Source organism: Mustela lutreola, chromosome 2 (assembly GCF_030435805.1).
Source record: "Mustela lutreola isolate mMusLut2 chromosome 2, mMusLut2.pri, whole genome shotgun sequence".
Classification (NCBI taxonomy): domain Eukaryota; kingdom Metazoa; phylum Chordata; class Mammalia; order Carnivora; family Mustelidae; genus Mustela; species Mustela lutreola.
Genome location: NC_081291.1, coordinates 3,661,700 through 3,685,817, shown reverse-complemented (window position 1 = coordinate 3,685,817; position 24,118 = coordinate 3,661,700). Strand labels below are relative to the sequence as shown.

At 60.4% G+C, this 24,118-nt stretch overlaps 1 protein-coding gene across 13 annotated transcripts in view; it reads left to right on the top strand.

Moving 5' to 3' along the window:
* PTPRS (protein tyrosine phosphatase receptor type S) overlaps positions 1-24,118 on the top strand; it is a 93,775-nt gene that overhangs the window by 32,920 nt on the left and 36,737 nt on the right. For 12 of the 13 annotated variants that reach the window (XM_059159577.1, XM_059159579.1, XM_059159576.1 and 9 more), the window contains exons 2-6: positions 3,230-3,432; positions 9,012-9,157; positions 9,707-9,848; positions 14,808-14,996; positions 20,640-20,750. In XM_059159577.1, coding sequence (XP_059015560.1) covers positions 3,342-3,432; positions 9,012-9,157; positions 9,707-9,848; positions 14,808-14,996; positions 20,640-20,750 — 679 coding nt within the window. In that variant the 5' untranslated portion in view covers positions 3,230-3,341. Of the gene's footprint in view, positions 1-3,229; positions 3,433-9,011; positions 9,158-9,706; positions 9,849-14,807; positions 14,997-16,796; positions 16,806-18,431; positions 18,450-20,639; positions 20,751-24,118 lie in introns of all 13 variants that reach the window. The other variant, XM_059159586.1, reaches the window with a different exon arrangement.

Below are 24,118 nucleotides of genomic sequence, written 5' to 3'. Positions count from 1 at the left end.
CAGCCCGTATCTACCTCTCTGCCCTGATCTCTCTTCTAGGGTCTCTGGGTTCTGCTTCTTGCCTTTCTTCATGCTGCTCCTTGTGTGGGGACACCCTTCCTGTTCCCATTCACCCTTTCGTTCCCAGCTAAATAATATCAAATCTGGGCAATGGGCATAGCACGTGCAAAGGCCCTGGGGCAGGAAGAGTGAGGGTTGTGTGGTTGGAGCAGAGGGAGGGAGGGAAAGGCAGGGAGGGAATGGGGAAGATTGTGCAGGGTCTAGGGGGTCAGGGGAGGACGTGGGCTTTTACCCCAGGGAGGTGGGAGCCCTGGAGGGCTGTGGGCAGAGGAGGGCGGGACCTGACTCAGACACCTTCTGCCTTCAGGGGGAGGACAGATCGTGGGGGCGATTGCAGGCGATGGTGCATTGGTCCGGATGGGCAACGGCGGGGCTGCACCCAGGTGGAGGTGGAAGAAGGGGCGGGAAATGGGACGAATCCGGGCAGAGCTGAGACCACTTGCCTTGGCCCTGGGTGGGAGACGCCACCCAGAGTCCTCCAGGGAGAGGGAGGGACAAGAGGATGGGGTGGAGGGGAGCACTGCCGCCAGCATGGCCAGTTCCTTGGGGAGGACAGGGTCCTGAGAGACCTCGGCACTTTTTCTCTTCCGTGCGGTGCACGGCCCTCTCCTCCGCCAGTCTGCCCCCACCGTTCCCATGGGATGGTCCAGGCCCCGGCAGCCCCCAGCGCAGGGCCCCCCTCCTGCAGCAGGCTGGCGTGGCAGATTTGGAGAAGCCCACGCCCGGATCAGCCCCGTCCTGCCCAGACATCCAGAAGGCGTGGGCCCTGCGAGGCGGGGGCTCTGAGCCCCAGGGTAATTCAGGGCTGCTCTGTTCTGAAGGCAGCTGCCCCAGCTCTCTTGGGGTGTGGGGAGCGGGGGGGCTGTGGCTGGAGCAGGAGGTCACCTCTGTGCAGGTGGCCCCTTCCGAGGCCCGCATTCTGTGGGAGGACAATGAAGTCGAGCAGGAGGTCCCCTTCTTGGGGGTCCATGGTGGGCCTAGCGGTCCTGAGTGTGAGCTCCCCTGAGCTGCGGGCTTCCTTTGTGGCCTCAGTTTCCCCGGAGGCCCTCTGAGGGCCAGCCCAGCTGACCCAAGTGGTCTGGGCCAAAGCCCACTGCTCTGATGTGCCCCCCCAGACGTGTGTCCGTGGGTGGGGCCAGCTGCCGTGGTCACCCTGGCGCCAATGGCCTGTGGGCTCTTTTTCCCATCTGGGGCCTCCACCTTCCTCTTGGGGCACGGTTGATGGAGTGAAGCGGCTGTGCCCTAGGCTTCTCTTTTCCACCTGCCTGGTTCCCAGCTGGTTACGTCTAAGTGTGTCCAGGATTGCAACTTGTGGGCTGTTGTCCTTAGACAAGGGGTCTGGCTTGAGCCCCTCTGTTTACAGTCTGGCTCACGCAAGCCACGCGTGCAGCCTCCACGGCCCATTTCCATGGCCTGGCTCCGTGCCGCCTCCACGGCCACGGTCCCCGTGGCCTGGCTGCGTACACACATCTGAGTCTGAGGTCCGTGAGTCCTGGTTACGCGTCTGCACACCACAGACCTCTGATTGGCCTCCGTGGTTCTGTTTGCCTGTAGCCCAACCGGATGTGTGTGTCGTCTGCCCGACCGTGACCCTGTGCACGTATCTGGTCATGCTGTTTACCCGTGGCCTCTGCGTGGACCCACGTGTTCTCTGATCTGCCTGTGCTTGTGGTCTGACTATGTGCAGGTTGAGTCCTGCCCCTGCTGTAACCCTCTCTCTCCCTTCCCGGCCTCCCCACCCCCATCCCCGAGCCATGACCAGGCCGCCAGCAGCCCAGCCTCCTCCTGGGGCCTCTCTGGGGCTGGGCGAGGTGACCGCAGCTGGGTATTTTGGGAGCCAGAATCACAGGGGCCGCCCCATCATTATATGGCACCCATCCCTGTGGTCGTGGCCGGGGCCCGCCCGGGGCACGGCCTGGGATGGGTGTGGGGCTGACCGGGGCCGTGGAGGCCGCGTCTCTACCCGGCTCTGGCCACAGTGGAGGCCGGGGAGGGGCTTTGGCCCCGGTGAGGAGGGAGTCTTCTATCCCACAAGAGTTTAGATGCTGGTGAGAGAAGCAGACGCAGAGTGATTAACATTCGCATGTAATTTGCAAACTGGGCTAAAGTGGGGAGGATGATGGCCTTACTCATGACTGAGGCTGTGGGATGCGGACTGGGGCGCGGGGGTGGGGGGCGGGAGCACTACCGGAGGAAGTGACAACTGAGAGCCATCACAGGTGGTGGGGGCACAGCAGTCCCGGCAGAAGGCCCAGCAGGGGCAGAGGCCGGCAGGCAGGACTGAGCTCAGGCTGCCCAGCTACCCCTCCAGGAGAGGAGGAAGTGAGATCAGCAGGAGTGGCTTCCTCTGGGGGCAGCGGGAGCCACAGAGGCTTTGGAACAGGGCAGGGGGCAGGGCCTGACAGGTGTGTCGGGGGGCAGATCCGTCCGTGGGCTGAGCAGGGGCCGAGGTGGGGTGCAGAGACAGCCGGCAGCGGTCGCTGGAGCCTTGTCCTTCCAGAGGCCCAGCTCGGGAGGGTGGCAGCAGGTACTCAGGACCCCGGAACTGGTGCCCAGTCCTGGTTGGGCACTCGGTGGGGGTCTGAGGTCCCGACTCCCTCAGAGCGGAGGCTTACCTGCAGTCAGCCGTCAGCGGGTGGCTGGGGGCTGTCTCCGTCCACTGGGGCTGCTGACCGAAATACCATAGGGGTGGCTTCCCGAGAGCAGACGTGGCTGTCTCTCGGGGGCTGGAGGCGGAAGTCCAAGATCAAGGTGCCCGAAGAGCTGGGGTCTGGTGAGGGCCGCTCCCTGCTTCCCAGCCGGCCCTCTTGTCGCCCTGTGTTCGTGAGGCAGAGGGGGTAAGGGAGCCCCGAGGCGTCTCTTTCACAAGTCACTGCGCCCATTCCTGAGGGTCGCACCCTTGTAGCCGAATCCCCTCCCGAAGGCCCAGGCTCCTGGCACTGTCCCAGGGAGGGTGGGGCTCACTGCAGGGATGTGGGGGACACAGACCTTCAGCCCGAGCTCAGCCCTTTCCTTCTGCCCCATCATCGCCCTGCGAACCCCCCTCATTGTCCTGCAACCCTTTCCCCCCACCCCGTCCCTCTCTGATCCTCCCGCTGCTGCCTCCATGAAGGCCCCCTGGATTGCTTCTCCTCTTTCCCCTCTCACTGTGCCTCCGTTGTCTCTGCAGACGCTGCCCCGTCTGACGCTCGGCTTGGCTCGAGGCCTCTTTGTGAGGGACGGGGGGGGGGGCACCGTCCCCCTCTAGGGCGGAGGCCGGAGGCTGCAGGTAGCTACCAAGCATGGCGCCTGCCTGGGGCCCCGGCGTGGCATCTGTGGTTGGTCCCGTGGGCCTCCTCGTGGTCCTGCTGGTCGGAGGCTGCGCAGCGGAAGGTAAGAGTCTGGTGGTGCGGGACGTGTGGGCGTCCAAGTCCGTGTCTGGGCGTGTGAGTGCCTGTGTCCCACCTCCTCCCCAGGGCCCCAAGTGTGGCCACGCAGCGCCTGTGTGCCCCATGAAGGAGGCTGAGCGAAGTGCCTGCTGGGCGCCGGTCCTGCGAGGCTCAGAGGCCAATAATCATGATGGTATTAAAAGCAGTAATGGTAAAGACGATGATAGCCATTTCCCCAGCGTTAGCTCCGTACCACAGGCATGGCCAAGTACAGACTTGACCTCTTTCACCTCCCTCCAGCCAGATGGTTCCATCCCCCCCCCCATTTTGCAGTGAAAGAAACTGAGGCTCAGGGGGACTTACTTGAAGCCACAGGGTTCACCTTCCCTTGCCCCACATAGAAACACCAGGCCTGCAGGTGGCAGATACACAGGCAACCAAACCTTCCCAGATGGAGCCAGGAGAGGCTTCTTGGGAAAGAGGGCATTGGAGCTGGGGCTTTGTGGCTGTGTAGGAGTTTGCTGGCGGAAAGGGCATTACCGGAGAAGGTGGTAGCCCACAGAAAGTCCTGGAGGTGAAGAAAGGGCTTAGTGTAGTTTGGGGTGGGCAAGGCTTTGTTTCTGAATGTAGCATGGAAAGGATGAGGGTCCCTTCCCTCATCCTGGTCCCGACACCAAGAACAAACTTACCACGGGGGGCCTGGAGGTGGTATCACTCAGGCCCATGGGGACACACAAGGTCAGGCCAGCAGGAAAGAAAGTGGCATCTGTAGTTAGTCTGGGTTTGAATCCTGGCTCTGCCTTCAACCTGATGTGTGACCTTGAGCTAGTGACTCAACCTCTCTCAGCTGCCATTTCCGCCTTGACTGAATGAGACTCAGAACAGATCCACACCTCAGCATTCCCGTGGCAAAGACACATGAGAATGTGGCCTGGCGCGTAGTAGGCGCACAATCCCATGCTCCCACGAGCCCAATAATTTCGACCACTGGACAAGAACACCAGAGACTTGCACACTTGCCTCAGCGATATGTGCCTTTTCCTGTTCTCGTGTTGTTTTTTTAGTGGATGCCTAACACATTCAGATCAGCCTGATGGGATAAATACGGGTCTCATCGTTCCCATTGTACAGATGGGGAAATTGAGCCATGGCGAGGTTTCATGACAGCCAGGAAGTAGCCACAAGCCGCAGCTGGGCTGGGAACTGTCTGGTCACTTTGTAGGGCCCGTGCGTTCCTGGGCTCTGTTCCCCACAGTGGGAACAGCAAGTCGAAGACCACAAGCATTTTAGCATTTTGTTCATTCATTTAAGGCAGGGTCAGGTTGTTCCTGGGGGCAAGGCATCCCAGGCACTGTGTGTTGGGGGGCGTCAAGCAGCATTCCTGACCCCCCCATTCCATGCCAGGAACACCCCCAGTCCTGACGACCGTGACCACAGACGTCTGTAGGCAGTGTCTCACTATCCATCCCCGCCTCCACCGCCCTGGGTGAAAATCACTGGTTTAACTTACACTGGTTGAACAAATAATAAGTTTACTTCTTTGATGCTTGCTCCAGGGATAATTACTGGCCTTGGAGAAACTGAGGCTGCCAGAGCCAGAAGCCCACTGTGGTTGAGGGAGGCTGCAGGATTTGGAGACTGCCCTGGCCTGGGTTTAAATCCTGGCTCTGTTGTGTGACCATGCGACCTGTGGTCACATTCATTCAGTGTGTCTTTAATAAGGACCTACTGTGTGCCAGGCGCTGGTTTAGCCACTGGAGACGAAGCAGACATCCCACCCCTTTACGGAGCTCATAATCTTGCAAGGGAGAAGCACTAAGTGTGTTGGATGGCGGACATGCTGGGGATGTGGGTGTGAGGTGAGGGTTGGGGGCTGCATCTTAACGGCGCAGGAGAACATGAAGGAAGGTCTCAGTGAGGTGGCCTCTGAGCAGAGACCTAAAGGAGCTGAGAAGTGCACCCTATGCATGTGTGGGGGAAACTTCCAAGCAGAGAGAGCAGTATGTGCAAAGGGCCTGGGGCAGGACCCGGGGTGTTGGAAGAACAGCCAGGGGGCCCATGTGGCTGGAGCAGAGAGGATGAGGGGGAGAGAGGGAGGAGGAAGGGTTAGGGAGGGGCCAGAGCAGGTCTTGCAGGGCCTGGGGGCTTCAGAGGAGGCTTGGGCTTCTATTCCCCAGAGGTGGGAGCCCTAGTGGGGCAGTAGGCCAAGGAGGGTAGAACGGAGATTTACCTGCTCACCAGCGCCCTCTGGTGGTCATTGTGAGGAGCATTGTCAGTTGTGGCTTGGTGGTGGTACTGCCAGGGGGTTGAGGGCCTGAGCTGGGGGAGCAGGGCGGGAGGTGAAGACACTGGTTCAGGCAAGCAGTGAGAGGGAGGTGACCCAGGATATTAGCACCTGCTGTGCATCGGAAGCAGGTCCGGTGGGTGTCCCCTCAGCCCAGGCATTGTTACTGTGTTACTTTAGGTGTCCTGTACTGCCCTACACTCAAGCCCAGGTCTGCGTCTCCAAGGCCGAGGCATCTTGCCTCCAGGGGCGGGTCTGTGTCACAGGAGCTCCGTCCTCTGGGACCCACCGTGGTTTGCGCAGCCAGCTTCAGGGAATGGCCCAGGCCCCTGGGGAGCCACGGAGGGTAGGGGCCGTCAGGCCACAGAGAGCCCACGTGGGCAGCCGAAACCAGCAGCCAGCGCCAAGAGGAGCGACTGCTGCTCTAGAAAGGGCCTCAGGTCCCATGGGGCCTTCCCAGGATGCTGTGGGGCTGGCCCAGGCAGGGTTGTAGGGGACAGGCGGGTGGGTGGGTCTTCCGCGCCGGCTTGGGATTCTCCTCTCTAGAGTCCGGAGTGGAAAACAGAGTTTGGTTGGGCTCTCTCCCAGCCTCTGTGCTGGGGGTGTCACCGCTCTGAGGGAAGACAGGGGGACACCTGGGATATGCTGCCAAGGATGAGGACCCACAACCCTATTTATCAAACGTGTCCTTGCTGGGGTAGGTCCCTGGTTTAGACCCCCGGTGGACTAATCCCAGCTCCCGTCCACCACGAACTGAGTGACCCTGTGCACGTCTCTCATCTTCCCTGATCCCCAGTTTTGCTTCTCTGTGTCCCGGGTACAAGACCAGCGCTGAGTGCCACCTGGCCCAGGACCCCACTGTGGCTGCCATACCCCAGGGCATATCTGTCTTGTGTCAGGGCCCCTTTGCCAAAAAGAGGAGGGGAGGGTTCGTCCAACGGAGAGAATCCAAGCGTCTATAGGAAATTTTCTAATCGGGGTGCAGTGAGCGGATAGGGCTCTTCTAGGCTCTCTGTGACCCCAGAGCCTCCTGGAGATGGGCTGAGAGGGGGGAGCGAGTGGGCTGTTACATGGGGTCCAGTGTTCAGTGGCCGTCACGGGTCACCAGAGAGGTGACCACCGGATCAGTGGCGTCCCAGAGACCCCATGCCCACCCCATGCCCACCAGGGATAACAAGCAATTTTGGCACACCATGCCCAAGGCTGTGATGGGGGATGTCCAGGCACAGGTGGGAGCAGAGGAGCTCCTGACCCAGCCTGCGGTAATCTGAGAAGGCTCCCTGGGGGAGGTGCTGGCCTAGCTGAGGTAGAAGCTGCCAGATGAAGGGAGGAGGGACTCCATCGGAGAAAGAACAGCAGGGGCTCCCTGCTCTTGTCCCCCCTCTACCCCCCCCCCCCAGGCTGCTGGGGGTGTGTCCCAGCTCGGAGTCATAAACAGGCAGCTGGATGCCTCCTGGAGCTCACTTCTGCCCTTCCTTCCAGGGGCTCCCAAGAGAGGATTTCCCCCAAGTAAGATTCCTGACCCGGCCACAGTGACTTTCCTCTGTGACTTCAGCTGGGGACACGCAGGGCCCCAGTCACCATTCCTGAGGCTTGGAGGAGGAGCCACCAGGGCAGGCAGAGCCCAGGGCTCAGCAAAACATCCTGATCAGGCTGGAGCCCTGGAGGCGATGGGAACCCAAGACTCGCGCCCGTGGACAGAAAGACCCAGGTCCAAATGCGGGCGCTGTCCCCCTGGGCAGGGTGGCCTCACGCAAGCTTCTCCACCTGGAGTCCGCGCGTGGTTCACCACCACGGCTTCGCAGGGGTGCCGAGGAGCTGTCTGAGGCCGCACATGCTGCGCGCAGGGCCTGTGGATTTTGGAAGACAGGGATCGCCCGTAAAGCCGCGCGCGGTCGCATCAGTGGGAGCGCAGCCTCAAGGAAGGGAGGGGAGGCCGCCCAGGCCGCCGGGATGGGCACCCCGTTTTGTTCAAAGAATGATTTGAAGAAATAATTTCCGTTTATCTTTAAACAGCTGTAAATCTCAAAAAGGTACCAAGCAGGAAGCCTCTCTCCCCCTCCCGGTGTCTAGCCACCTGGTTTCTCTCCTGGGGCAGCCTTCACGAGTGCGCATGCGCGCGCGCGCACTCCCGCCCCGCCCCCCCCAGGTTTTCTGCCCACCCTCTTGAGTTTTCTTTTAGTGCAAATAGTAACATCCGCTGCACTCTCAGACCCTCGCTGTTGCGGTCTTGCTGTTCTGCCCTAGGAGTTAGGAAAGCCCCCTCGCCCCTTGGTGCTGCCCAGCGTCCCACTTCGGGGCGGCCCCGAGGACACGTAGTCCGTCCCCTTTTGTCCGATAGCGAGGTGGCTTCCCGGAGGGCCTCGCCAACCCACCGCAGCCCTTGAATCTGTCGCTCAAAAAACCTCAGGAGTCGCTGAGTTCCCTTCCTGCGCTCCGCTGTAGCAATGCCAACAGCAAGTGGCGAGGCAGGATCGCCTTGGGCCGTCCCGCGGTTACCGTGCAGAGTCAGAACGGAGAATGCGACGGGAAGTACTTTCACAGGATGCAGTGGCCTGTCCACGCGCGGCGTGGAGGCTGCTGGGGGTTAAAGACCCCGCAGGCCCCACTGGAGACTCGCCAGGAGAGAGTTCATACATCAGATCTCCTGGAGGGGCCAGGAATGTGGTCTACGGAGCCAGCCGGGTTCAAATCCCTGCTGCGCTGGTGGTGGCTGTGTGTGTCCAAGCGAAGGCTTTGCTCATCGTCCTCGAAGCTAGGTCTTACTGAACTACACCGCTGCATACACTAGGCGCTCAGCAAGCACTTGCTCTCCTGGTTGTTAGCATCTTATGCCTCGGAAACCGGATCAGCCTTTCTGAGCTCCTGCTTCTAGTGCTGGCCGGTGTCTGGACGCCTCCCACGGATTGAGAGGCTGGAGCCCTGGGTTCCAGTGCCAGCTGTGTCCTCACATCCCTTGGTCATCCCTTGCTTCCCCGTTTGATGCCTCAGTTTCCCCACGTGCCCCACCAGGGGATTATCTCCTTGCAAGTCTTTTTCAGGCCAGGGATCCTCCAGGGTTGGCTGGGCACCCCACACAGGACTTCCAGGTGCTAAATCTGAGGACCCCAGAGTCTTGGGGGAGGGCTCCCCCTCCACCATCCTCTGTGGCCCACGTGAGGTTGGAAGTAAATGTGAGCGTGTGTGGCTGTGGGCTCTGGGGTGCGCGTGAGGAGGGAGGGCGGGTTTGCATGGCCCCGTGGGCTCCTGGGCTCATGCCTGGGCCCACCAGACCTTTCCTCCTCCTCCTCTGTCTCCAGAGCCCCCCAGGTTCATCAAAGAACCCAAGGACCAGATTGGTGTGTCAGGGGGTGTGGCCTCCTTCGTGTGTCAGGCCACGGGCGACCCCAAGCCACGGGTGACCTGGAACAAGAAAGGCAAGAAGGTCAATTCCCAGCGCTTTGAGGTGAGTCGGGGCTGAGGAGGGACAGTCTGGAGCCGGCGCCCTCTCCCAAGGCGGCGGCTCAGCCATGCTCAGACACGGGTGTCCCAGATACATCTCCCAGATGTAACACGGGCAGCCAGGCCGGGCAGCCACCCTCTGTGGCCTCCGGCAGCGCTCCCCGCTTCCCGGCCAGGCCCCCGTCTGCCTGCTGAGTGAGGGTCCGGCCAGGCTGGCTTCTGTTGCCGGCTGAGTACTGTGTGGCCTTGAGCAAGGCTACGCTCTCTCTTTCCCATCTCGCACACGGAGCCTCACGCACCACCCTGTAACACACACACAATCAGACGCACACGCTTCTGCAGCCGACAGGCCTCACCCCGCCTGCCACACCCACCGGCCTGTGCTCCTCACATACCCACGTACACGCAGGCCCTTCTGCTTGCGTAGACCCGGGCCCGGGTTCCGGTTTGCAGGAACGTCCCTGTGCGCAGGGACGGTCCAGCCCCCAGCTCCTCTGCCCGCCTCCCCGGAGACCTCAGCCTCCTCTTGTTCCCTCTCCCCTGCCCATGACAGACCATCGAGTTCGACCAGAGCGCGGGGGCCGTGCTGAGGATCCAGCCACTACGGACACCCCGGGATGAGAATGTGTATGAGTGCGTGGCCCAGAACTCCGTCGGGGAGGTCACGGTCCACGCCAAGCTCACTGTCCTCCGAGGTACTGGGCTCCTTCAGATGGGTGGGGGAGGAACCAGGCCCTGGGCTTTTGAATCATTGAAAATGTTGGATTTTCTCCTTGGGGAACCTTGATCTCGCTTCCCCAGCCTGTTACGCCCAGTGTGGCCCAGAGCCTGCCAGTGGGGATTTGTTGAGCTTTTACAGGAAAGAGCGGTGTTGAGTGACTAGTGTCATTCCCATTTATCATCTTAATCATGCTGCTCTGATTCCAAGAGACTGATCCACCTCAAACTGGTTCACATAAGAAAGAAAATTCATTGATCTCTGTAATGAGACTGCCTGTGGAGGCAGCAGCTTCAGGTTCGGCTAGATCCAGGAACTCACGCAGTGTTCTTAGGTCTCACCGTCTCTCTGCCTCTGGGTTTGTTTTCTTCTGTAAGTGACTGTCCTCAGTGGGATGACCCCAGTAGCTCCAGGCTCCCAGGCCCCTACCCCAAAGAGAGGACCAGGTGGCCTGGGACGATGGCTCCTTGCCTGAGCTGGGTTAGATAGCCATCCATGAGCCAGTTACTGTGGCCGAAGGAACAAATGCTCCCATTGGCAGAGTCCTTCCTGGAGTCAGGGGTGTGTCAGCCCACAGGGACAGGATCAGCAAGGGGCTGGTCTGCCAAAGGGACAAAGGAGGAATAGATGTTGGACAGGCACAGACAGCTGCCCACCACCTCCCATGCATTCACCCAGATCCTTTGGGAACACTGCTGGGCTGCTGGCTAGCCCTGGGGGTGGGGGGCATCAGGAAATTGCGTTCTCCTTGTAAAACTGCACCCTTCAGACAGCCTCGCCACAGCCCCCGCCACCCCCCCACCGCTGCTTCCTCCGGCCTGCTCTGTGACAAGGGGGTGTGAGCCTCTCTAGCTCTGGGACCCTGGGCAAGTTAAGAAGCCCCTGGGAGCTGCGGCCCCTCACCTCCCTGACCTCCAGGGTGGGGAATAATGAGGCTCACCGCGAGGGGGCGCCACGTGGTCCGGGGAGGTGGCGCATGCCCGGGAGAGGCTGCACCCCCCCCACACACCCCGCCCTCCCGCAGGGACCCAGCTCTTGGCTGACTCCAGCTCCCCAAGCGTCACTGTCCATACTCCAAGTTTATGGGGGCGGCTGCCACCAGCCCTTCTGGGGCACCCCCGCTGGCATGCTAAAGCCTCTCCAGGGCAACACAGCCTGGGTGGGTGGAACCTTGGCCCCCAGGGCACTTCTTCTTGGACCTGGGGTGCAGCCTGTGCGGGGTCCCTCCCTCTGAGCGCTCTGCGCATCCAGGCTGCTTAACAAGAGGCCCCATAGTTTCCTCCGCGTGGGTCCTGGAGCCTGTCCGGCTGCGGGGAGGAGAGGGGCAGGGAGCTTGCTCGCCCCGGGCCTGGCCCGCCCCGCCTCGCCTTGCCTTGCCTCTTCCCAGCAGATAGGCTTGCCCTGACCTTTCCCGGGCACTTACGGAACAGCCTGCCTCCCGCTCCCCCGTGCCAGCCTCCATTGTGAGCGCTCAGAGAGTTAAAAGGACATGCTGTGAATCTATTAACCGCCCAGTGGCTGGGAGTCTGGGAAAGAGCTGTCTGTGCTCCCTGCAACCCCCCCCCCACCCCCGCCCCCATCAAGGCCTCCTTGGCTTTGCTCTGTTCTCTGGCCGCCTGGAGGACATGGTGCTTGGGCTAGATGCCCAGCCCCGGGCCTTTGACCCAGGAGCGCCTGTCCTCCCGCGGCCCTGAGTCCCAGGGCTCTCCGTACCGTTGGCCCAGCACTGGGCCCAGCTCTGCCTGCCTCCCTCCCCCGCCCTCTGATTGTGGACCCTGCTCACGCCTCCCTTGCTGTTGTTTTAATTAAACTCCGAGGAATCGGGCACAATGTGGTACGCGATGAACATTTTTGTTTAATTAGGAGCTCTCGGTACCCAGCGCGCCCCCCTCCCCCACCGCTGGCTGCCACCCACGCGCGCAGTGGTGGGGCCCCCCGGGGCCGCAGGCACACAGGGTAAGTGCTCACGTGTGAACTCGCGTGGGGCGTGGCCGCGTTCTGGGGTGAGCAGGCGCGCACATGCAGGCCTGGAGCGCGGAGAAGCCAGGCCCGGTTGTTCTGGCCTTAACCTCCAGTGACGTCATGGGTAGCCAATCAGAACCACCTGTGGGCTTCAGGCCTCAGGCCCAGGAAGGACAATCAGGGCCTGACCCACCTGGGACAGGGTCCAGCCCCTCCTCCTCAGACTTGAGTAGGTTCAGTCCCCAGATTGGGGGTGGGAACTGCCCAAGCTGGTCCGGCCCAGCTTCCTCTGGGCTTAGCCAGGCCTGGGTATGAATCACAGCCTGTCGGTGTCTGGCTGTATGCGCTAGAGCCGCTGAAACTGAGCCTCAGTTTCCCCCTCTGAAACAGGTCCCATCTTGGAGGAGGGCATGGCAACTTGCCTGTAGAGTGCTTGGTACAAAGTGCTCAGGACTTGGGACCGGGACTTGGCCCTCCAAGCACTCCTCCCCCAATGGTGTGCCCGGAGTTCCGATCTCTCTCGCATGGTGGTCTCTCGCCCACCTCTTCGTCAGTCCCCCAGTCCCGTGCCCCAGAGCACCCACCAAGACCCCTGCTCCTTCTGGACCTCTGTGTGTCGTTTCCCTGCACACGGGTAAGCGTCGTCTGGTCCAGAAGACAGCCAGCTTTTTCTGTAAAACACCAGGGAGGAAATGTGTTTGACTCCGCAGCCGAGTCTCTGTCCCAGCTTCTCAGCTCTGCCGTTGTAGCCGGAAAGCTGCTGTAGATGACGTGGACACAGGGACGTGGCCATGTGCCAGTAAAACTTTATTGACAAAAACAAGCCAAGGGCCGGGTTTGGCCTCGGGACAGTAGTTTTTGACCTTTCATCTATACCGTCTTTCACTCTCAACCTGTGCACGTAGCAGTGTGTCTGGACTTTGTTTTGGTTCCCGTGGGTGGCCCAGCGTGTAGATGATGTGGCCCTGTTGATAGCTGGTTAAGTTGGCGCCAGCCCCATGCTGCTCTGAGCCACTCCACATTCCTCCTCTAGGGCATGGTGCATGGAAACCATAGATGCGGAGCTGAGGGTCAGGGGTCTCTGGAGGGTGGCCACGGGGCACCCCGCCTCATAGGCTTTGTACCCGCCGCGTTCCTGTGTGTTCACCTTCAGTTTCACCAGCCCGCACCCGTGATCAGTTTTGCTGTCACTTGGCCATCAGGATCGGGGTGGGAATCACATGGGTTTGCCAGGGCTGCTGTAACCGAGTCCAGCCATCTGGCAGCTTAAATGACATATTCTCTCCTGGTCCTGGGGGGCTGGAAGTCTGAGGCTGGGGTGTTGGCTGGGCCAGTCCCTCCTGGGGCCTCTCTCCTAGGCATGCGGGCAGCTGTCTTCTCCCCCTGTCCTCATGTGCTTGTCCCTCGGCACGTCTGTGTCCCCATCTCCCCTCCTTGCAAGGACACCCGTCAGATTGGATTAGGACCCACCCCAGTGGCCTCATTGTAATTTAATCACCCCCTTTAAAGTCCGTGAGGTCCTGGGGTTCAGGCTTCAGTGTGAATTTGCTGGGGGAGGGGGGGCTCCTTTCGGCCTGTGATGGAGCCAGTGGGTGTTTACATCCGCACCAAGGAGCCTCGTCCCGGGGCCACAGTGGACCTAGGGGTGTTCCGGATCAGAACACAAGGCACCCGGAGTCAGGTGCTGGAGGGAGAGTGTGGGGGTGGGGGAGCAGGTGGCCCCCTGAGCTGCTTCCCTTCCCTGGCGTGACGCCAGCTCAATTAGGTCATGGAGTCTGGTGAGGTTCTCAGGCATGCCAGTGACCACGTTCCTGCCGGGCACCAGACACAAGGGGCATTTTCTCCTTCTGGTGGTCCTCCCACCCCCTTTACCACGGAGGGAAGCCAGACCCTGGCCAGCGCCTGGGGGCACTGAGGCCTGGAGGCGTGGGGACTCTGGTGGGTTAACAGCAACCGGAACTGAGCTTTTCATGCATTTATTGAGCGCCTACTGTATGCCAGGCCCGGCGTTGGGCCGTGGGGGTGTGGGGGTGACATAGGCACAACAGGATAGAGTTGGCCTCAGATATGCTGGGGTCCGGGAGGTGTGTGGCTCTGCTGTATGCCAGCCTGAGGGCACCTGGGTGCAGAGATCGAGGCCGAGGGGGATGCAGGAGGGAGTTTGACCTCTCTGAGGAGCAGTGAGGTGTGTGTGGCTGGACAGAGAGAGTGTGAAGGTGGCTCGGAACGGGGCCGCCGAGGCTGGTGGGGCAGTGTGGGCCAGGATCTGGGTCCCCCCAGGAGGTGAGGACCGTACCGGAAAGGCATACGACGCAAGCGTAGTGGGCTTCCGTTTACGGATGTCTGTATTTGCTTCTTGTTTTTTTAAAATGGGGTGAGGGGCAGTGGGCGCGGGAGAGCGAGAATCTCAAGCAGACGCCCCACAAGGGGCTTGATCCCACAGCCCTGAGATCATGACTTGAGCCGATATCGGGAGGTGGACTCTTCACTGACTTGGCCCCGCCCCCCTCCCCGGCGCCTGAGTTTATGTTTTTAAAACGAGCTCTGGATGCTCTAAAGGACCCAGCATCTTCTCTGCTGGGCAAGTCTTTCCTGTGTCACTGCTGACACGGGCTGGATCACTCTTGGGTAGGGGGGTGTCCTGGACATTATGGGGTGTGGAGTGACATTCTAGGGCCCCACCCCAAGTGTGACCTTCAGAATCCCCCGCACCCCAGACCTCTCCAGTCATCCCCTTGGTGGCGGAGTGGCCCCGAGCCAGAAGCTGCAGACTGGCCCTGTGCACTCTGTCCCCTGCCCCCCTCCCCCATTGCCCCTGGCACTCCCTCCCAGGGGACCCATCCCCCACGTGGCAAGCGGCTACAGAAGCTGCCCCATCGAGGCAGGGGCTGAACTTGGGTCCCCTGCCCCCTGGCAGTGTCGGCCACGTGGCAACCGGCCCCCTGCCCTGTTCTTCCCCCGTCTCCACCCTCAGAGGACCAACTGCCCCCTGGATTCCCCAACATCGACATGGGCCCCCAGCTGAAGGTGGTGGAGCGGACGCGCACGGCTACCATGCTCTGTGCCGCCAGCGGCAACCCCGACCCCGAGATCACCTGGTTCAAGGACTTCCTGCCTGTGGACCCCAGTGCCAGCAACGGGCGCATAAAGCAGCTGCGATCAGGTGAGCGCAGGGGGCTGGGAGGGTGCGGCCTCGGGGGCGGAGCGGGAGGGCGGCGGCCTAAGGGGAGACAGAAAGGCAGAGGAGACGTGTAGCCACGAGGAGGGGGTTAGGGTGGGGAGATTGTCTTCAGAGCTGAGCCAGCAGGGATATAATGGAGCATGGACAGGCAGGGGGAATGGGGAGCTACAGCAGATAATAGGAGGGGAGTGTGTCCGTGCCCGAGTAGGGTGATAACCGACCCCAGTGTGCACAGTGATAGGGAGCTACAGACACCACAGGGGCAGTGTGTCTTCAGTCCCCAAGCAGCACAGTCCTAAGGAGGCACAGATGTTCCAAGTGATGGAAAGCCCCAGCAGTGGGGACACGGTGTGGTCCAGACAGGCAGAGGCGAGGGGCGCCGTGGGGAGTGGCGAGGGAGCCTAACCACTGGGTATGTGATGGGACACAGACAGGCAAGATAGTGGGGAGGCATGGAGGGTTGCAGAGGGAGAGTGTCTTCTCTCCTGAGCCGTGGGCCTGTCCAGTGAGGATGTGGTGGGGCCCTGACAGGCCAGGGGAGAGGAGAGATGTCTAAGGCAAAGGCAAGAGAGAATTTGCAGTGAGAATCTCCAGAGGTGGCGGGAGGCCTTAGGTAAGGTAGCGGGGAGCCATAGAGAGCTGCAGGGCGAGAGTGTCTCTGAGACTGTCGGGCACAGGGAGGCAGTCCAGCTTGTATGTCCAGGTCCCGGTCGGGTCGGAAGAGCACAAGGCCTTGGTCACCTTTGGGATGGGTGCTTTCATGGTTGTGTCTCAGTGTAATGCCCGCGTGCCCCTTCTGTGAGTCCGTCCGTCGGGGGGCGGGTGCTGTGTGTGTATTGTGGTGTCAGTTGTCGCACTACCTCGTGACGAGTCCACGTGTCTGTGTCTGGGCTCCCGGTGCCGGCAGCCTGACCTTCCCGCGGGAGGCCCATGCAGGCCCTGCCACCTGCCTGTGGGTTCGCCTTCTCCCTCCTGCACTCGCACCCACGTTACTGTCCCTCCCAGCCATGCCCCCCGTCCCCACGTGTGCAGACACGTGATAGGGATGTGCCCGCATGCCCTCCTGGGTGTTTCCGTCCGCTGTGATTACACATGTTGGGGTATACCACTTTGCTTTCTCCTCCCCACCCTTCCTCTGAGGACAACCCCTTGCCCTGGAGCCAGCCCTGCCTGAAGGCCTCCCGGTGGTTCTTCGCACCCCCGTTTATTGCCGGGTCCCATCAGCATCCGCCGAGGGTCCATCTGCCCGTCCTCTGCTTTCTGATTCTCCCCAAGCTCTGAGAAGGGGAAGATGTTAAGCGTAGGGTTTCTTCCCTGGAGAGACCTGGGCCTTGCCCTGGGTGCGGGGGGGTGGGGGTAGACAGCCTTCCCCCCTCCCATCTGTTTGAGGATACTTGCAGCTTGAGGGGTTCAGCTGCGGGCTGATGGCAGCCTGAGGATCCGGTTGTTTCGCTGCTGGCTTCTGCCCTCAGGGCCCCCAGTAGAGGGAAGAGCACGGACCCCGGGGCCCAGCTCCTGAGCCAGCATCCGCTGTGTCCTAGAGCAGGTCTCTTTCTCTGGGTCTCGCGGCCTTGAGATGCGCCTCCTCGCTGGGGCTGGTGACCAGATGCCTGGCACAGACTAGGTGCTCAACGAACGTCCGCTGCTTTATTGATCATAAAACATCTGATGATTACCCTCCCCTCCCCTCCCTGCCCCCGTCCCGGTGAGGATACAGGCTTTTGCACAACGCCCGTTAACGATCCTGTTCTCTTTTCTTGTCCCTCTGTTGTAAACGTTCAGAAACCTTTGGTAAGTCTCATTTGTTCGCCACGTCAACAACTAACGTTCCCCTCTTTCTTCCCTTCCTCCCCCGCCCCCTCCCCCCAGACTAACAGCCACTGTGACAGTAACGGTGACCCACTCCACGTGGCATGTTTACTAACGACCCCCTCCCCCACCAGCCACCCGTGGCCTTCCCCCGTCAGGCACCAGGGGGCTGCAGAGAGAAGAGACCAAAGGGAAAAGAGGAAAAAACACAAGGCCACAAGAGGCCAGTCAGACCCCAGAATGGGGACTAAGGAAAAATGAGTGGAATCCTCGGGCTAGTGAAGTTTTGCACCTAACAATCCCCCAGCCTTGACACTGCTGGAAAATGGGGAACTTACAGAAGTTTGGGAGCTGGGTCTGAGGGGGAGAGAGGACTTCCCAGCTGGGCTGGCATGGGGCACTTCCTCTTTTGTCTACATCCAGCCTGATGCCCTGAGACTGAATGCTGGGCTAATTCTTACTAGAGTGAGAGTGACTGCTCTAGTCCCATGAAAGTTCCTTCTCTTCCGCAGGTTAAGCAGCAGAACCACTTTTAATACCCCAGAGGTATATCCTCTCCTCTCAGTATGGTGGCCTTGGGCTGTTTGGCCATCTTGGGAGGTCCTGTTCTGTGGCCTCTGGATTCCTGCCCCACCTAGTCTTTGCCACCTTAGGCAAATTCCCATTTCCTCCCAAGTAAAGAGGAGAAAGGGGTCTCGTTGGGTTGTTGGGTTGCAGATTCCCGAAGAGGTAATAGAGAAGTATGGGAGGCCGGAGAGCTGGGCTCACAGCCCACCCCTGCCTCTGACTCACAGCGTGACAGTTTGCTGGCCCCTCCGGGCACCCGTTCGCCCGTCAGTTTGCCTGCCCCGGGCGGAAGGAGCTGTGTTCTCTCCGGCTCTGCCCTGGCCTCTGGGTCCCTGCGCTCCACTTGTTGTGGGCGGGGTTCTCCGCTGTCCATCAGCAGAGAGAGAGGGGCCGGATCTCTCCCAGGATGGTGAGCTGGGCGTACGATCTCCAAGCCAGGACCGCCTTCTTTGTGTGTCTGGAGGTGTGCCCGGCCCCAGTGCCCAGGTTCACCTGCAGACTGTCTTTTCCTCTTTTCCTTTTGGAGGTTCCGGAGACGGGAGGCCCCCGCCCCCGCCCTTGCTCCCCTCTCGCTGCTCTCCCCTGTCCCTCTGTAACGCCTTCCCTCTGCTTTATGAATGCCCAGCCCTGGGGCACTAACCCCTCTCCCCCCACGTCTCTAACAAGACTCCCGAGACCTCCCTGGCTCCCTGTCCCTTCCAAGAAGGAAAGAAGAAAGGGAGGTCCGCGACCTCCTTCGCTCAGCCCAGAAGGAAGGCAGCCGGCTGGGCCGGACCAGGCCATAGACCTCCCTGGGCCGTAGGGACAGCCCTAAGTCCAGCCTAGACGGCCTTCTGGACTCAGTCCCTCCTTCCCCAGGAGACTGCCGCCTCCTGGGGGAAGTCTTCCTGACTGACAAGCCCTCAGGGCTGGCTCAGGCCCCCACCCCTGGGGGCAGAGTGGACAGGCCTGGCTTGAGGCCCAGCCTGGCCTTCCTGGGGCCCCCCGGCCCCCCAGGACTGCCTTCTGAAATTCACCTGACTCTCTCTGCTTCCCTTACAGAAAGCACTCCGATCCGAGGTAAGAGGCTCTCTCCTCACCCTCCTGCCCACACACGTTCTCTCTCGCTGCCCCCCCCGGCCCCCCCCCCAGGCTCCACGGGGGGCTGCACCACGTAGTTCCCCCTTGCCACCCTGCCCAGTGTCTGTCCAGTTCTGTGTCTCTGTCGCTGTGTGTGGCCGAAGGGCCGAGTGTGACCATGGCTGCCCTGCCGGCCACCTGGCCTCAGGGGAGGGGCTGTACGTCCCATGTCCCCCCAGAGCTCTGGGGGCCAGACGCTGATTGCTGCTCTGTGCACAGACTTGTTTCTCTCCAGCCTCAGTCTTCCCATGCTGCAGATCTGAGGGTCCAGCCCGATGGAGCAGAGACAGGCAGTCTCAAAGGCCAACCCCACCTGTGCTGAAAAATAGACTGGAGTAGGCCTGGGTGGGAGCCCTAGGGAAGAGTCCGTGTCTAGTCCTGGCTTTGCCATGGAATGCTGTGTGACCTAGAGCAGGCTCCCGGCCCTCTCTGGGCCGTCACAGTAATGGCTGCCTGCTGCTCCTCAGAGCCTTGAGGTGGAGGGAAAGGAAGAAGCGTGGGGGAGTGGGGGAGGAGCCTGCCTCATAGTCCCCGAAGAACCTGATCCAGGACCCTCGTTTGTGGGTCCACGTCATTGCCGTGGGACGGCCACGAACAGCTGGGAAGGGGGACTTCTTGGGAGCCTGGACTGGATTTTCGGACTCCTGGTGCCGGGAACTCTGATACCTGGGATTCAGATTCCGTTTTCCTTGGTTATGAAAACGAGAACCGTGACCCAGGCCTTTGATTTCAAACATACTTGCGGAAGCATTGGCCTCATATTTACTTACTCGTGGGTGTTCGAGTCTTTTCTGAGGTCTGTGATTTTAAATATCCTTAAGGAGGTTCAGTACGCTTCATTTACTTGTGAAAATGAGTATTTGTTCCAGACGTGTGGTCTCCGAAATCCCTGGGGAAATGTTAGCTTCCTTCTCATTGACTCATGGGCACGGCGATGTTTGCTCAAGGCCCGTGCCTTCACACAGTCTGGAGAAGGGTCGTTCCTTTTTCTGTGTTCGTGGGAAGGAACCTATTTGATCTGGGCCTGTGGTTTCAAACAGAGAGAGGGGAAATCAGCCCTAATTTCATATACTCAGAGGCATTAAGACCTTTGATTGGGGCCCGTGACTTTAAGGGTACTTGAGGCAATTGGCTTCTTCTTTAAAGTTTTATTTGCTCACGACCATCGGATTCTTTGATCCTGGCTTGTTGGGTATTCGAGGTTTTCATTCAGATCGCTGGTTTCAAACACTCGCAGAGTCTCCCCCATTAACCCGGGAGTGCCATGGCCCTGGGTGTAGGACCGTAGTCGCAAACACTCTCGAGGAAGTTCATTTGATTACTCCTCAGCACCAGGATCCTGAATCCAGGCCTGTGGTTCTAGCGCAGGTGGGTGGATTCGGACTTGCTTAGATGACATTGGGGGAATCCAGGGGGAAATTTAAGTTCCTCTTCAATCTGTTTCAGGGGCAGGAGGCTTTAGTCCAAGTTTTTGATTTCAAACACACCTGATGTGTGTCATCTCAACATCCTTCACCTTAGCTAACGTGAGAGGGAGCCCAGTCCTGACGTTTCAGTTAGGCTTAAAGAAAGGCAACCTCATCTCTTTATGGGCGCTGCCGGCTTTGAGATCTGTCATTGCACAAGCACTCGAGGAGCCCAGGCCGTGTTCATTTACACATGGGCACCGGCTGAAACCAGGGGGACAACCCCCAGCTTCCTGAACTTGCACGTCTCTTGGGGCCACCCCGAGGCCCCAGGGTCTCGCGGATGACTGCTGAGGCTTATGAAGGCCGACTCAGTCCCCTTTGCCTGGAGGGCCCACGTGCCTCGCCAGCTCCGCAGTTAAACCTGGCGGTCATTTCTAAAACACCAGCCGGGCGCTCCGCCTGGTTTCCCAGTGAGCACGGAGGGCTTGGCGGGACACTGCAGTGCGTTTAGGCTGGTGCTGGGCGAGGCTTGGAGTGTGGGGCGGTGGGGAGACGAGCCAGGGGACCCGCAGCCCAGCCGGGGGTTCCAGGCTGACTCATCTCTTTCATCTGCCTCTCTCTGGCCCAGACTGAACAAGAGACAGGTGGCGCGGGGCTCTGGGACAGCCTGCCCGGCCCAGGCCCTCCCTGACTGGCCAGGCTTTCTCCCCTCTCCCCCCAGGGGCCCTGCAGATCGAGAGCAGCGAGGAGACGGACCAAGGCAAATATGAGTGCGTGGCGACCAACAGCGCCGGCGTGCGCTACTCCTCCCCCGCCAACCTCTACGTACGAGGTAGGGAACGCCGTGTCCAGGTCGAAGGCAGGGACCCGTCCTGTCCCGTTCCCCCCTCCCTCCTTGGGCTCACAGCCTCCGGGCTCCCCTGTTCCCTGCAGACCCGAGCAGGAGGGCCCCCCCCCACCCCCTGGTCCCAGCAGGACCTTGGGTGAGGCGGCGTCCGTCTCTGGGCCTCAGTTTCTTGACCTCTACAATGGGGGCTGCTTACCCCCACCACCCCCGTGCCTGGGACGGACACCCCAGGGGCTGTAGGACTTGGCGGGGAGGCAGGAGGGAACGGGGCAGGGCCAAGGGGGTCAGTCTGGGGCCCACAGGGCTGGGGGAGCCTGCAGGCCTCCGCCCCACCCCGCCCCCGCCCGCCCATCCGAGTCGGCTTCTGTGGTGTGTCGTGCCGTGCCCCCCCTTTGCTGTGTGCTTGCTTTGCTTCTCCAGACTCCGTGGCCTCTCGTAGCTCCCCGCTTCACCCCCCCCCCCAGCGCCCTCAATCCGGGAGCTGGGGGGGGGGTCTCTGAGGCCGCCCCTCGCCGGCCCCTGCACCTTCGGCTGTCCCAGAGCCCGGTGCTCTTTGTCTCCTGGTCGCCCTCAGGAAAGGACTCGTGTCGGCCCGAGCGAGGCCGGGGCCACGGCAGGCACGCGGGCCTGGGGCTCGGCACCCCGTCAGGCCGCAGCCGGCACGGCACGCCAGCGAGGCTGGTCGCTCTCGTCATGCCCGGGAGACCGGGTCCTTGTCCTAGCGCCCCACCCCCATCCCCCAAGGCGGCCCTGGGGAGCGTCTACACGGACTTCCTTCTCAGACCCTTGGTGTCCCTTCAGAGGCGCCGGAGGCGGGGGGAGCCTCCCCTTGTCCCCAGAGGCCTGGGTCAACCCCTCTTAGCCCTGTGTTGGTTCTCTTCGGGTCTTCCAGAAACTGTGACCTGCCTCCTCCTCCTCCCTTTGCTTTCCTCCCTCTCCCGCCTCCCCGTGGCTGTTTCTGATCAGATCCGTGGCAGAAACAGCTTCTGCTGCCAGGAAACAGGGCCCCCCTTCGAGCCCCGGGACTGCCCTGATGGGCCCTGTGTCCTTGACCGCACCCACACGTCTCCGGGCCTCAGTTTCCCCCACACGAGGCACCAAGCCCCCCGCCATTCTCCAGCTGGGAGGCGGGAAGCTCCTCCCCATCCCCCACTACAGACTCTCCCCGCTTGGTCCCCATCTGTCTCTGAGGAGGAGGCCTCGTGGCGGGGAGGGGACGGGGGTGTGGGCGCAGGGGTGGGCAGGGGGCAGACACCGACCCACTGCTGTGGCACCGCTGGTGAGTTTTAGCGCGTCCACGGCTCCCGCTGACTGGTCTTCGTCTAACCTGCTTATTTCTCTGCAAACACCTGGGATGGGGGTGTGTAAGTCTGGCAGGGTTCGAGGAGAGCGCGTGGACAGCAGGCATGGGGTGGGGGGGAGGCCTCTAGCGAGGGTGCAGCAAGGGAGGGGGACCCCCCATGTCCTCATTCCCCTGGAGGTGGGGTCCCCCAGCATGAGCCCCTGATCTTTTGGGGGGTCCAGCCTCCCAATCTTTGCCTGGGTCTCAGACGCTCCAGAAATGAATTTTAAAAAAAAAAAAAAAAATCGTGGAAGACGAATGTAATATGTCAAGAAAAGAAAAAAAAGGTCATTGCTGTTCTTTTTTATTTTTTAATTTTAATTTTTTTTTTTGGTTTAAAGAAAAAACTACAAACTATTGCAGCTTTTAGCCTTGGGAAGTCCTCTTTTTACTCTCTGTATCTCCCCTATTTTTTCTCTTCTCCCCATGTCATTGTGTTCTGCATCCAACCCCCATAACCTCCCTCAGAGCTTCGAGAAGGTTGGTGTGTTTTTTTCTTTTTTACTTTCTTTACCCACATTTTTACATTCTGAAAGTGACACGCACACACACGACACGCACACAGACACGCACACGCGCGCACGCACGCCGACACGCACACGGAAAACAAGAGCCAGAGAGCTAACAAGTCAGTAAATGACGGAATACGAGTAGTAAGCACGAAGCGGACAAAACAAAACAAAACAAAACAAAAAACCGCCAAGCGAGAGCAAAAACCCAGAAAGACACGAAAATTTCAGCCGCGCCCAGCCCGGCCTAGGGCCGGCCGCACACATGCGATGCTTGCATTGTGGTCGCCTCTATGCATCCGTTGGTAATGTTGTTGCTAAGTTTTTTGCACTCCTCGTCGTCATGGTAACTTGGGCCTGATGCATGCCGGGAGAATGTAACAATTTCTCTGCATGCCACTCTTGTCGGTTTGGTTTGGTGAATTCCCAGCGCCTTCTGTTGGAGTGTTTTCTCGTCTCCTGTTCCGTTTTTCTCCTTTGGTTTCCTTCGTATTTCTTTCTTTCATTTAATTATTATTACGATTCTTTTTGGTTTTTTGTTTTGTTTTGTTTTGTTTTTGGGGGGGAAAAACCGATCCGTTCGTTTTTTTTCCCCCTCCCATCCCCGTTCACCCTGGTCCCCTTCTCCCCCAGAGCGTTTCGTCTTTGGTTCTGTCTCGTGTTTACGTGCTATTTGGTTTCCGTTCCTTGGGCTGAGCTGTTCTGTGGTTGTTCTCCAAACGCATTGTGACTTAAAAGCCAGTGTTCCTGTCCCAGCTACCATCCGGGGGGGGGGGGCGGTAGGGGTCCCACAGCTGGGATGCTGGGGCAGAAAGTGACCGCCTGGGCTCAAGGGCACAAGGCAGGTGACGTAGACAGATGGTGGGGTGTGTGGGGAGAGCAGCCCCATTTGCCCGGCCTCGCTGGCCAGGCCCCTTTGCCCCAGAGCCGACACCTCAGCCTCCCAGGGTAGCCATGTTGGAAGGGGGCTGAAGCAGACACGTTCCCGCCTTTCCGCCTCGGCTTGAGATTGCCTCCCTCTCTCCCAAACGACCCAGAAAACAGGCCTTTGAAGCGCAGCTAAGTGGGCAACCAGCGTTTCGAGTCCCTGTTCACCAGAGCGGCAGTCCAGACATGGGAAGTGGCTGCCTGACATTGGGTCATCCTCTCATAACAATGCATGCTTGGCTCATCGGCCGCACTCAAGATGGCAGCTGGCGTGGGCACAAACCCAGAACCATCTGTCAGGAAATGTAGCATGACCAACTTCGGGAGAAAGGCACAGGCTGTTATCCCGCCGTCAGTGCTATGCCTTCGCCTCGCAGGCGACGTTGGCCGCTCCCTCCACCTCCTCACGGGCTTCGGCCCCAATCACGGGAGTCTTGTCCAGCAACACAGCGCGGTCACTTTCTGAGTACCCGAGCATCAGAACTGTGGAATTCTGGAGAAAACCCAGGGGAACTTTGGACCTAGCCTCTCCCCCTTCTCTCTCTGCCTCCCCAGCTCTCCAACTGCCTGCCTCT